The sequence below is a fragment of the Coffea arabica genome, chromosome 2e (assembly GCF_036785885.1).
Source record: "Coffea arabica cultivar ET-39 chromosome 2e, Coffea Arabica ET-39 HiFi, whole genome shotgun sequence".
Lineage (NCBI taxonomy): Eukaryota > Viridiplantae > Streptophyta > Magnoliopsida > Gentianales > Rubiaceae > Coffea > Coffea arabica.
This window is the reverse complement of record NC_092313.1, coordinates 18,227,610-18,240,064: the sequence shown is the minus strand read 5'-3', so window position 1 is coordinate 18,240,064 and position 12,455 is coordinate 18,227,610. Positions and strand designations below refer to the sequence as shown.

At 37.3% G+C, this 12,455-nt stretch overlaps 2 protein-coding genes across 3 annotated transcripts; one reads left to right on the top strand and one right to left on the bottom strand.

The window, feature by feature from the left end:
- Positions 1-2,781: 2,781 nt before the first annotated feature.
- On the top strand, positions 2,782-8,682 carry LOC113728683 (vacuolar-sorting receptor 3). Its single transcript, XM_072079517.1, has 12 exons — positions 2,782-3,396; positions 4,239-4,931; positions 5,011-5,099; positions 5,219-5,288; positions 5,364-5,447; positions 5,530-5,606; positions 5,681-5,762; positions 6,728-6,810; positions 6,894-6,960; positions 7,210-7,338; positions 7,421-7,530; positions 8,115-8,682. The coding sequence occupies exons 1-12, from the start codon at positions 3,087-3,089 to the stop codon at positions 8,211-8,213; spliced, it is 1,893 nt and encodes a 630-aa protein (XP_071935618.1). The 5' UTR covers positions 2,782-3,086; the 3' UTR covers positions 8,214-8,682.
- Positions 8,683-9,054: 372 nt separating this feature from the next.
- On the bottom strand, positions 9,055-11,887 carry LOC113731522 (uncharacterized). 2 transcript variants are annotated; one of them, XM_027256831.2, is made up of 5 exons: positions 10,592-11,887; positions 10,079-10,363; positions 9,894-9,959; positions 9,720-9,785; positions 9,055-9,446 (listed from the first exon to the last, which is right to left on the bottom strand). In XM_027256831.2, the coding sequence occupies exons 1-5, from the start codon at positions 11,279-11,281 to the stop codon at positions 9,354-9,356; spliced, it is 1,200 nt and encodes a 399-aa protein (XP_027112632.1). In that variant the 5' UTR covers positions 11,282-11,887; the 3' UTR covers positions 9,055-9,353. The 2 variants fall into 2 exon arrangements, with proteins under 2 accessions (XP_027112632.1, XP_071935620.1); XM_072079519.1 differs by lacking the exon at positions 9,894-9,959.
- Between the last annotated feature and the right edge of the window lie 568 nt (positions 11,888-12,455).

The following is a 12,455-nucleotide window of genomic DNA, read 5'->3' as shown; positions in this document are numbered from 1 at the left end:
GACCAAGCTCTGATACCAATTGTAAGGCCTGGTGCAACCCAATGAGTACAAACAATTTCACAATGATGCACAAAGATATATCAAATTTAAGCACAATAAAGAAAACTTAATTAAAGAGAAAAGATGAGAAATGCAAACCAAATATCAATCCAATAGCCTCTTCAATAGATGGCGATGCTAAAATGAGAACCATTAAACATAGGTGGTCTATCAATAGATTGTCCTTCTAAAAAAGAAACTTTTATGGTTGCCATGATCTTTACTCAAAGCGGTTAAGCTTGATCAAAAGAGACCAAGCTCTGATACCAATTGTAAGGCCTGGTGCAACCCAATGAGTACAAACAATTTCACAATGATGCACAAAGATATATCAAATTTAAGCACAATAAAGAAAACTTAATTAAAGAGAAAAGATGAGAAATGCAAACCAAATATCAATCCAATAGCCTCTTCAATAGATGGCGATGCTAACCAAGACGTACAAGTGAAGGCTCACTCCTTCCTCACCCCAAACACACTTTGGTTGAGCCAAGGAGTTTTACAACTATTCTAGTTAACCCTCAACAACCTACACTTGAAAGATCACTCACCCAAATAAGAACTATTTTATACAAATGAGGCAACCTTCACCAAGGTTTTACCACTCCAAGTGATAGGTTCACCTTCACCAAGGTTTTACTCCACCTAGAGAGTAACCTTCACTTGAGCAACCTCACAACCCAACTTTCCCAACCCCTTATACAACCAACAAAGAATCTTTCTACTCAAAAATCTCACTTGTAAGCTTGTATTTTGTGTTGGCAAAAGTCTCTTGTCTTCTTGTGCTTTGGGGTATTTATAGAAGGTGAGAAATGGCTTCAAAAGGCTCTCTAACGGTCAAATATTAAATGCTGTCAAAACTAGCCGTTGGCCTGTCGGACGTCCGAACCACCTGTCGGACGTCCGAACCCTGCGTCCAAACCACCTGTCGGACGTCCGAACTCTGCGTCCGAACGTCGTCAGAGAGTCATCAAATCTTTGCGAAATTTCTCGGACGTCCGATGCGATCGATGTGCGTCCGATGCGTGCGTCCGATCCTTCCGGACGTCCGATGCTTCCTCACGAGCGTCCGACAGAGTTTCCTTCTTGATGTTCTTCATCCTTTCGGACGTCCGATAGCTTCCTTTCGGACGTCCCACATGAGTGCCCTGTTTTTGCTTCTTCTTTTGTGCCACAAGAATCTGTTCTAACAAATTGCTCACATAAAAACATTAGCCCAAATCTACATTTTAGTTTGTTAATCATCAAAACCAAGGATTGATCGACCAAGGTCAACAGTTTTATATGTTTTGAAATCATGGAGAGCTTTTCTATATATTAAATATATCACATGAGACTCTTTTTTTTTTAACCCTAAACGAATTGTTAATGCCTAATCTCTCACCTTTTAGGAGGCACGCTACTCGATATTAGGCATCCAAGTTCACAATCGGAAAAAGGGTCACCCAAATTTATCAGTTAATCATTAGTTTTGGCCGTTTTGATGATCCCAGGTCAACCACTCAAGTATCCGTTTCAAAAAGGAATAAGAAAAGAAGGGATAAATGGAGTTTTTATTCTCAATGTTTGGCATATGCATTATATTGATCTCTAATATTTTGATGAAAACAAATTTGGTTCTCAAAATTTCAGATTTTAGGGAAATTTAAGATAATAACAGAAAATCATAATAACCAACAGTCAAAATTAAATTGGTGTCAGTCAAAATTTTGAACGTGCATTTCTTGTCCTTAATATTTGAAGTTTCGATCAATATGATCCCTTAAATTTAAGTAGTTACAACTAGGTGTTTAAGATAAATGATATATGAATTCAATTAAATATAAAACAAATATTTTTCCAAATTTTTATAAAATTTCATGAAAGCACTTTATATTAGCACAACATCGACGTAGAGTAAATAATATATCTGTATTATATAAGTTATAATTGGATGAGAATATAATGATAATGTATAAAATAAAATAGAGGAAGAAAAGAAGAATTATAGTTTTGAAATATATATTTATTATAGTTATTATTACACAAAATCTTGTGTATGTTGTGCACGTAAGTTTCAAATTCTTGTAGTTAGTTTTTATGATTATAAAAATTAACGAAGGTAAATTCCAATGTGAAATATTTTTAGGATATTTTTTGAAAAATTTCTTTTATTTTTGGTTATCTTTCCTACAAATTAATATTTAACTTTCCAATATTATAGTTTTAAAATATTTATTTTAATATTTGTGTACATTAATAATTATTTAATAATTTAAGTAATTTTACAAAAAATTGGCTTCATTTCAAACTCAATTCATAACCTATTGAAATGCCAGAAAAAAAAACTCAATTTATAAATAGTTTATATTTTGTATATACTAAAGGGAATTTAATTAAGTGTTTAATTATCACTAAAAAAAGATAGAACTCATTATCAGTTAATTATTAATAGAGAAGAACAATCACACACATGTATTATACCATATTTGAGACTAATTATGAAAAAAAAAAGAACAAGTATATGAGATATTAGCACCATAAATTAATAAAATAAAAAACAACGAGAAGGAAAAGTAGTTTACTTATTCAGGTGCCCGTCCATATATTCCTAGAAAAGGAAAAGAAAATAAAAATAAAAATGTGAAAAATATCCCTCTTGACAATATCCCACGTGACTGCTCTTCAGATTATTATCCTAAATAATCATTTGATCGAATTTTTTATTCTGAACTAATTTTTTTTTTTTCCCTTACATTTTCTTACAGAACTAATTGGAGAGTATATTTAATGCATTTTACGGTACCAGTGCTTTCAATGTCTCCCCTGCTGCAACTTTTGCTGGAGAGACGTCATTTAAATTCACGAACAAAACCCTATAATTCACCCAAACTATAGCAGTAGAAGTAATCAGTACTAGTATTCTAGCTCAAAACCCAATTTCCAGTTTCCACTTAACCCCACCAGCACACAAAATTCTGTAGAAATAAATTGAGTCATCAGTTTCCGTTCAAGAGTTCTTTTTTGGTTTTCTTCTCGTTTTTATTTATTTTGGAAATTCAGAGCAAATGGGCCGTTATGAAAGGTCAAAATCTGCAATCTTGCTAGGGTTTTTGGTATTGAACTTGACCCAATTAGTGATGGGTCGGTTCGTGGTGGAGAAGAACAGTTTGAGAGTGACGTCACCGGATAGTATCAAGGGTACTCATGATAGTGCCATTGGGAACTTTGGGATCCCTCAATATGGAGGGAGCATGTCTGGGACTGTTGTTTATCCAAAGGAGAATCAAAAGGGTTGCAAAACTTTCAGTGATTTTGGGTCTTCTTTTAAACCCAAGTCTGGAGCTATGCCCAATTTTCTTCTTGTTGATCGAGGAGGTATAACATATCATGCACCTTTTTCCGCATTAATTTGCTTGTTTCTTTATCTCATGCTTTGGTAATTTATTTATTTTTCAGATGATTTGCTGCTTAGTTAATTTTTAGTTGGAGCTGATATGATCAGTTTCTTGACTTTTGTGTGGCTTGCGTAGGATAAGCTTCTTTAGCTTTGATTATGGTGCTCTTATTTTAGTTTGGTTAAACTACTTGTTCTCCGCTCGTCTAAAGTGATTATAAGCTTGATGGCTACAGTAATCTGGGCTTGATTGTTGTTTACATGTTTATTGTTCTTTTATACTTACTGGTGAGTCGTGGAGGTAACCAGTTTTTTGTTTTCTCGCATAAGTTACAACTGTTTTGGTCTCTTCTGAAGGTTATTGTTGTGCAGCTTTCTTCCTGTGTTGTCTGACTTTTATGGGGTTTTTGAATACTTAATTTTTTTGTGGTGCTTCTGCGCCTGAATTCTGCTTTTTGTCTGTAATTGGTTAAATATTTCTTTGAGCTTTGCTTTAGATTTGGGTTGCCAATAGGAGGACAATCATTTCCGGCTAAATATTTAGATTTGAATGTCATGTGTGGTCATGGACATTTGGTTGGGTTTTATTGTTATGTCTGTCATTCCTTTTGTTTGTTCTTTCATCTTGATATATAGAAGATTATTTGCCATGTCAGCTTATCTGAAAGTGAGAGTCTTGTGAGTGTTATCTTAATTACTACTTAAATTTTCTAGTTTAGCTTCTTTTTATTCCTTGTCAGGAGAGATAATTCCAAACTATTTTCGTACTGGAAGACTGGTTCATATTTCTGATCAATTCAGGAACTGGTGTTCCACTTTGCAGATTGCTTATTTGCTTTGAAGGTATGGAATGCCCAAAATGCCGGTGCTTCTGCAGTACTAGTTGCAGATGAGGTTGATGAAGCACTAATAACCATGGATTCACCTGAAGAGGAAAGATCTTCTGCAAAGTATATTGAGAACATAACGATACCATCTGCACTAATTGAGAAAAGTTTTGGGGAAAAGCTAAAGAAGGCAATAAGTGCAGGGGAGATGGTAAGTGTAAATCTTGATTGGAGGGAAGCTGTCCCCCACCCAGATGATCGAGTGGAGTATGAGCTGTGGACGAACAGCAATGATGAATGTGGGTTCAAATGTGATATGTTGATGAATTTTGTGAAAGATTTCAAAGGTGCTGCACAGATTCTTGAGAAAGGCGGCTATACTCAATTCACTCCTCATTATATAACTTGGTACTGTCCTCAGGCATTCACTGTAAGTAAACAGTGCAAGTCCCAGTGTATTAACCATGGGAGATACTGTGCTCCAGATCCTGAACAGGATTTCAGCACAGGTTATGATGGAAAGGATGTGGTCCTTGAGAATTTGAGACAGTTGTGTGTTTTCAGAGTGGCTAATGAGACCAAGAAGCCATGGATTTGGTGGGACTATGTAACTGACTTCCAAATTAGATGTCCTATGAAAGAAAAGAAATACAATAAGGAATGTGCGGACATGGTTATTAAATCTCTCGGTAATCAATCACTTGTCTCATCCTGAGATTTTGAAGACTCGCTGATGCTTACCCATCACTCATGTTACTCTCTGTGCAGGACTTGATTTGAAAAAGATTGAGAAGTGTATGGGAGACTCTGATGCTGATTCGGATAATTCTGTATTAAAAGAAGAACAAGAAGCTCAAGTAAGTGCCTGATCTTTACTTAGATGAGTTCATTCATAATTTTTTCATTATATGGATCCTTAGAAGATTGAGAAGCTGTTCAACCTTGTGAAATTCCCTTGCAAAATGTCCTTCTGCAGGTTGGGAAAGGATCAAGAGGTGATGTGACAATTTTGCCTACGCTTGTTGTTAATAACAGGCAGTACCGAGGTTGGTTTCATCGCCTGTTTTGTAAGCTGTTAGAAAGTCGAATTGTTCTGCTTCGAATTGATTTTTTTTTTCCAGGCAAGCTGGCGAAAGGTGCTGTTTTGAAGGCTCTTTGTGCTGGTTTTGAAGAAACTACTGAGCCAGCTGTTTGTTTGAGTAATGGTAACTTCCCAAGCCCAGCATTAAACGACAGTGTTGTTGATTGATAATTGCTTATTAAAAGTTAGTATCTTCTTTTCTGCAGATGTAGAGACAAATGAGTGCTTGGATAACAATGGTGGCTGTTGGCAAGACAAAGCAGCTAATCTTACAGCCTGCAAGGTTCTTACTTGAACTAGCTGCTCTTTGTAATTCCTTTTGTGTCTTCTACGTCTAACCTTATTCAAAAAATTCAGGATACATTTCGAGGGAGAGTTTGTGAATGCCCTGTGGTCAATGGTGTGCAGTTTAGGGGGGATGGTTACAGCTCCTGTGCAGGTAAATAGTTGTTCCTTTTTCATTTCTCTGCCAAGAAGATAGTTTATGGAAAACTGGCTTATCTTTAGTTTGTTCTTTCACTGAACCAGGCGGGTTTAATGAATGGGGAATATATATGTTTAAGTGCAATCTATATCTGAGGGGAAGTATACTTATTCATGATGAGATAATGTATCATATACTTTGAGGGAGATGCATATCTATCTAGTGTAGGTGGATTTGATGAAATAGTATAGGGTTTCTTTTGAAGTATGTTTGAGAGTTAGATGTGTCTTAACAACTTTCTTGAGTTAAAAGTACCATCTAAATCTGCCTTTGGAGTGCACTTAATTGATACTGTATAAAGTGTGAGACCCATTCCAGGGTTAACGTTTTCTGTCAATTTTTGCAATGTCACGTTACCCCCCATTATTAACTATAAGCACCTACAAAGTAAACCATCTCTTCAAAGGCTAAAAAGCCCGAAGCTTATTTAAAAAAAAAAGATATTTAATTTGGTAGTTTTGTTTAGTAAATAACTACCCATCTCACATAATTCTTAATTTTATATGCACTCTTAGGGGTCTCTCTCAAACACTAGTAGGTATAAGTTACATTGTATTGTCACTCAAGGGAAGTTGTGCTCTCTTCACTTCCCTGATGCACCTTAAAAATGCTGAGCAAAATGGTGCTTCAACTATATAGGCATTTAAAACTGTTTGGATAACTAGACAGTCAATATCTTTTGACAATTCAGGGAGATTTGGTAGCTCGTTCTATTTCATTCTCTGGTTCTAATTCTCATGACAATCTCATGTTTTGTGCATTTACTACACAAGACATGAGCTCATGTCTGGAGATGGTGTTTGTTACCCTTGCTCTTTTCAGAAGTCTGTCTTTGTCATTGTTCCCTTAATGGTTTGGAAAGCTTTCCTTTTAAACATGCTCTATTTTGGCTATTGATTTCTCTTAGTTTACCATTTCAGCAACTGGGCCCGGGCGATGCAAAATTAACAATGGAGGTTGTTGGCAGGATACTCGAGATGGACGCTCTTTCTCTGCTTGTATGGTAGGAAACCATTTTGATTCTGAGCAAGTATTCTTTCTTTTGCAAATTGGTTCACAGAATAATTATCTGTTTGACTTTAACAGGATCACGAAGGAGGAAAGTGTGCATGTCCTCCAGGATTTAAAGGCGATGGCGTGAAAAGTTGTGAAGGTGAGAGATGCCTCCCTCTTTCTCTCTCAGAAACCCACACACACAGCCAAAGCTTGAAGGTTCTTGATTCTTTGGCTGTGATTGATTGACAATCGAGTGCTCTGTGGGAAAGGCTACCAAAGGGGGAAAATTAGAAGTACAAAAGAAAAAGATCTTAAACAACCAGCTTATAGTTCTATAACATGTTTTATGGGTTTGTTTTTTTACTCAATGTTTGAGCTTATGGAATGAGTTGCACTTCCTATGCAGATGTTGATGAATGCAAAGACAAGAAAGCCTGTCAGTGTGCTGAATGTAGCTGCAAGAATACCTGGGGAAGTTATGATTGTTCATGTAGTGGGGATCTGTTGTATATCAGGGACCATGATACTTGCATAAGTGAGTTCAAACCAAGACTCCCTATCTATATGTCATCATGTTTGTTGCCTCTTTCTATTGTTACCGGAAATGCCAAATGCAGGTAAGCGGGCTACTGAGGTCAAGTCTGGTTGGGCTGCTGTTTGGGTCATTTTGATAGGGCTGGGTATGGCAGGTGGAGGAGGATTCCTTGTCTACAAATACAGATGGAGGGTAAGTTTGCTGCTTTGTATCTCCTCCAATCTTGGATCTCTTGGTTAGGTTGTGGTTATTTTGGTTGAACAGATGCCTTAAGCAGTGATTTAGTGTGATACCTGGACTGAGGCACACATTGGGCAGAGAACGTTTTGTAGACCTTTAACTCTTTTGTTGTCTTTGGTTAGTGGAAATTGATGTGAAGGATACAACGAGTAATTCAATGATGTCTATTGGAGTATAATCTGATCTTGGAATGTTTTTATGTTTAGTAAATTGCTGATTTGGTTGTTTGGTCTAGACCCTCAAGAAGATAAAAGGAGTTCCCGAAAAAGGACCTGTTTTCCAAGGTGTCCCACATCAAATGTTAAAAAAAATAATAATAATTATAAATAATAGAACCAAAGAAGATGGGGTAAAAGCGAAACGCACTTTTGATGAAAGTCTTTTCTAAGCATATGATTAGTATCAGATGCATTAATGGAAGTGTTTTATATGGTCATAGAGATGCCTAAATACTGTCTTTTGTTCTGTCATTGTTCCTCATTTTTGTTGCCCTGTTATGGATTTAAGTCATGATCCATCTCTTATTTAAACTGCAGTCATACATGGATTCGGAGATAAGGGCTATCATGGCACAGTACATGCCCCTGGACAGCCAAAATGAGGTTCCAAATCATGTGAGTGATGATCGTGCTTGAAACAAACACGACTGATATTGCACGTAGAAATTTCAGTTGCTGTGGAGAGTTGTACTTTTTTCTTTCTCGACCAGGGTTCTTGAAGGTAGACTTTGTATCTGTGTAAAATATACTGGAGAATAATTTGTGGAAATCAAAATTATCTAAAGGGCGAGTTCATATTGGTACAAGCTAAAGAGGGAATGATTAGGTCATCTGCCTTGGTAGGGGACTTCAGTACTCTCATCACCAACGTGACTTCTTGGTGCAAGAAGAGTCGAACATTCTTAGTTACGGGTAAGAGTTAAATTGTAGCAGAATATGAGAATTTGTGTCGTTCTTCTTTGTTATCTTGGTTGACTTTTTAGGGATGGAGTATGATATCTCAATACTGATAATGTATTTGCACTGCTATTGGCTTTGACATTGTACCTTTATCTGGAAAGTTGTGAAATTGTTGTATCAATATGATAAAATTGATCATTGCTGATGCTTGAAAGATATTTCCTTTGGCTCAAAGGGATAGTAAGTCGAGCCTACCGTACGTTGAATGGGTTCCAAAATTGAATTCCTACTCCAACCTTTGTGGAATGCATCATATGCTTGCTTCAGTTTGTGTGAACCAATGATATTAGTGACTTTGGTTGGAAGACGAAGTAGTAGGTCGGTCATGTCTGATACAGAAATACGAGGGCATGGACCTTAACTGGATCTTTTGGTTTTTTTTTGGCAACTTTGATCTGATTGCGCTGGAAAGATGGTTTAAAATATAACGGGTGCTCTGTGATGCGCATAAAGATCGATCGGATCGGAGGCAAAGGGTTTGGACGTTCCGAAATACAACAAATTTTGGTACGAAAAGGGTCGAACGCTTCTCTAATCAATTCATGTACTATTATTGATTTGATTAATTAAAAAGTATCATCAATCCAAGATCAAACACAGGCCCATAACCTAAATTTTTCGTTAGCAATTGAATAGAGTCCGTTGTTCCCAACAAGAATCAGATACGGATTTCAACCCCAAAAAAAAGAAAAACCCGCGAGCCATCATGTATCCTCATTTGAAGTGACAAACGCAATTGAAACTTCGTTACTTAAATGCTAGTATATACACCAAAATTGGGGAACCAACACGCATGCATGATTTCGTCTTGGAAGATCAGGATTTTAGAGTAGCGTCCATATCCAGTCCCAAGTTCTTTCCGTTGTAAGCAATGGGAGCATACATCCATAGATCATCAGAGCTCAAGAGCTGTGAACAATTAGAAAATGGAAACACCAGTATTTGAGGATAGGTATTTGAATTAATTTTCTATGCACTGACAGTCACACGATTTTGTTTCCATAATTTTAAAAGGTCGTTGGCTAATCAGTACCTAACCCTAGGCCAACCTCATGCACGCTTTGCTTACAATATATCCATCCAGTAACACTACAAACGCTGCGATATCCTTTCAGGTAATCACTCCGATTAATTAAGTTTGACGGGACGTATCTAAGAAAATAATATATACTTTCTTTATACCTTGATTTGGAGTTGCAAAAATTTCACGTACTGGACTGCCTCTTCAAGCATGGTGCTAATGTCAACCTGCCATCAGGAAGAATTGGTTCTCAGATTCTCTTCATCTCGCATGGCAATGATTTAATGATTCAGCGCAATAAAATTCATTGATATATGTATAATGTACTTGATCACCTTTGTTCCATTAGGGATAAGTTTCTGCAAGATTCTCAATCTCTCATTTATTTTTTCTCTTCTTTTCTAGAAAACAAACAAAGAAGATCTTTCAGGACAATGTTCCAAATCAACTTGCAAATGGAGGCAAAACAGTTTCTGATACAACAAAGAATAGGCTGAATAGCAGGTATACTCGTACGTACCCTGGCATATAAGCTCTGGTGATCAGTTGCTGAGCCCCTGCTGGCCCTTGTTTTGCCATTTAAGTTGAATGCTGTAATTGCTCCTTTTGAGTCCGAACATGATGCTGGGATTGGTAATACTCCTGCATTAGACTCGTGAAAAACATTGGAGTCATCCTCTGAGAGGTAGCTGCTCGAGCTTTGGAGGCAAAGCATGGGATGGCCACCTTCAGCAATCTTACTGTCATAAGGATGAAGCTTTTGATGGTTGGTCTTCGCATTTATCATTCTCTTATTCTTGTGGACCTGCATTTAAGGATGTCATAAGAAAGAGAACTAGACAGAAACATATCCCTGCATGTAATTATTCCTGTGAAAAATGTTAGGATACAGTTCCAATTTCACTTTCGATTACAATTCTGACACAGAACAAAATATGGATGGAAAGAATTTCACGTTCTTCTGTAGCACTTCTCAGTCAGAAATGCAGGTTGCAAAATGCTTCCAATCCTTTCTATTACGGTTGTTACTTACATCTAGAGGTGTTGACGGTCTTTTCTTAGAACTCTCCAATAAGTTGTCTGATTCATCTTCTAGTGATTTTTCTGAAGCGAGAGAATTTATTTCATGCTGATCCTTTCCTTGTTGCAAAATCATTCCTCGAGAAAAAGCCTCAGGCATGTCGTTTTCGCCAGACTCCATGCTGCAGTCACTGCTCACATCTTGGTTTAGGAAGTCACGCCCTTCCTCCATTAAGATATTGTTCATACGAATGATCTCATGATCACACGAGTCCATTTTGTTCTTGCACTCCATCATAGCATAATCTGCACAGACCGAGCTATCATTTCTCGTCACAATCGGTTGTGAAATAATACTGTTGCTGTTGCAAAAGTAGATTTGTGACAAGGGACAAAGAATGCTGCTGCCTTCGCCACTGAAACTGCTCCCTTGTGAAAAAGAATAGCACACATCAGCATCAACACTAGTGTCATCTGAAGAATTGATTGAAGAATCTTCCTGGACCACGGCCTTGTTTACATCTGATTCACTTGCAGGCCAGTAAGTGGAGGAAAATTTGACATTAGAACTGTTTGGCACGTCATTTGGAAGTGAAATGTTGCCAAGCAACCGTACCATGAAGTCAGCCTCTTCAGTAGTACTGGAGTAGATTGCATTGAAGGAGCTCCAATCCCCACATCCCATGGCTCCAAATGACTCCATATCACGTACCGGTAATTTTCTTCTCCAAAGCTAGAAAGAAAGCTAGCGAGCCCCTAAAAGGATGAGGGATCTAAGGGGCTGCTTATGGACTTGCAGAAGAAGCTCGAATATTTGATGGACCAGTATTTGGACAGTGGAGAAAAAGAGACCTACCTGTATCGAACGCCAAGAGAGAAGTGTGTTCGTGGGATTGGCGTTTTCTTGTGTCCCAGTGAGAATATTTTTAAATGATGCAAACTGAATGAAAAAACATATTTTTAATGTGTTCGCAGATGGCCTAGTACGACTCAGATCGGGACCAAGCTCGAAATAATTCGACATATCAGAGACTTTTAATTAAACTGAATAGGAATGATTAGAGTCCATGATCCAATCATTTTAGAAGAGATTAACTGCTATGTATGATTAATTATTAGAAAACTCAAAACTAAACTGATTTCTCTTAAACATGTACTAGCCAGTCAATTGATTGATAAAGGAAAAAGTGTAACATCATCCATGCCCACGGGAAGAAGGGAGACGACGCTGCACTGTAGAACGTGGAGATGAGTCTTGAAACTCTTAAAAACTATCTAAAAGATCAGCAGACACAATCATCTTCTCATCTGCTTCTTGTCTCCTCCAACGTTCTCTCTAAACGTATTCTGAGGCTGCACCCGGCAGATATATATCCCGCAAGATTCCATTCGATTGAGATGTCGACATATATTTGTTGTTTAGCAGATGCATGTATGCGAATTGAATCTGGTCATACATATATTTAATCACTAGCGCAGGGCAAATTAAATTTCATCAAACTGTTGATTCTGTACAAATAATCCATGTGCGAAAGATGCGTGATGAGCATTTTAATAATCTTGCAATGGGAGGTGGAAGCTAGAATTTTGACTTTAACTGTCAACTTTAAATTGACATCGTCAAAAAAGATGGCTCATCCCATGGATGGAATTTATTCAATCCGACACTGCATCTATTCCTCTTCCTCTTTGGGTTTTGGTTTGGTTGAAAAGCTATTAGCTTGCTTGTGCGTTTGCATGGTTTGTTTGTACTTTGTACACAACTCGGAAACAAGTTTCAAAGTAGGTTATGATCATAATGGGGCGGGTTTCGATCTCTAATTAATTAGCTTGGAATTGTGTGCTATAGTGCTAGTCAAAGTGCAGTATCTGTATAC

Bases quoted from the DNA above. Each gene is read 5' to 3' on its own strand.
- LOC113728683 (XM_072079517.1), top strand. From the start codon at position 3,087: ATGGGCCGTTATGAAAGGTCAAAATCTGCAATCTTGCTAGGGTTTTTG. The intron at 3,397-4,238 runs GTATAACATATC...TCCACTTTGCAG, and splicing joins TCTTCTTGTTGATCGAGGAG to ATTGCTTATTTGCTTTGAAG. The intron at 5,763-6,727 runs GTAAATAGTTGT...TTACCATTTCAG, and splicing joins TGGTTACAGCTCCTGTGCAG to CAACTGGGCCCGGGCGATGC.
- LOC113731522 (XM_027256831.2), bottom strand. From the start codon at position 11,281: ATGGAGTCATTTGGAGCCATGGGATGTGGGGATTGGAGCTCCTTCAAT. The intron at 9,786-9,893 runs GTGATCAAGTAC...TCCTGATGGCAG, and splicing joins TTATCCCTAATGGAACAAAG to GTTGACATTAGCACCATGCT. The intron at 9,447-9,719 runs GTATAAAGAAAG...AATTGTTCACAG, and splicing joins TTTTGCAACTCCAAATCAAG to CTCTTGAGCTCTGATGATCT.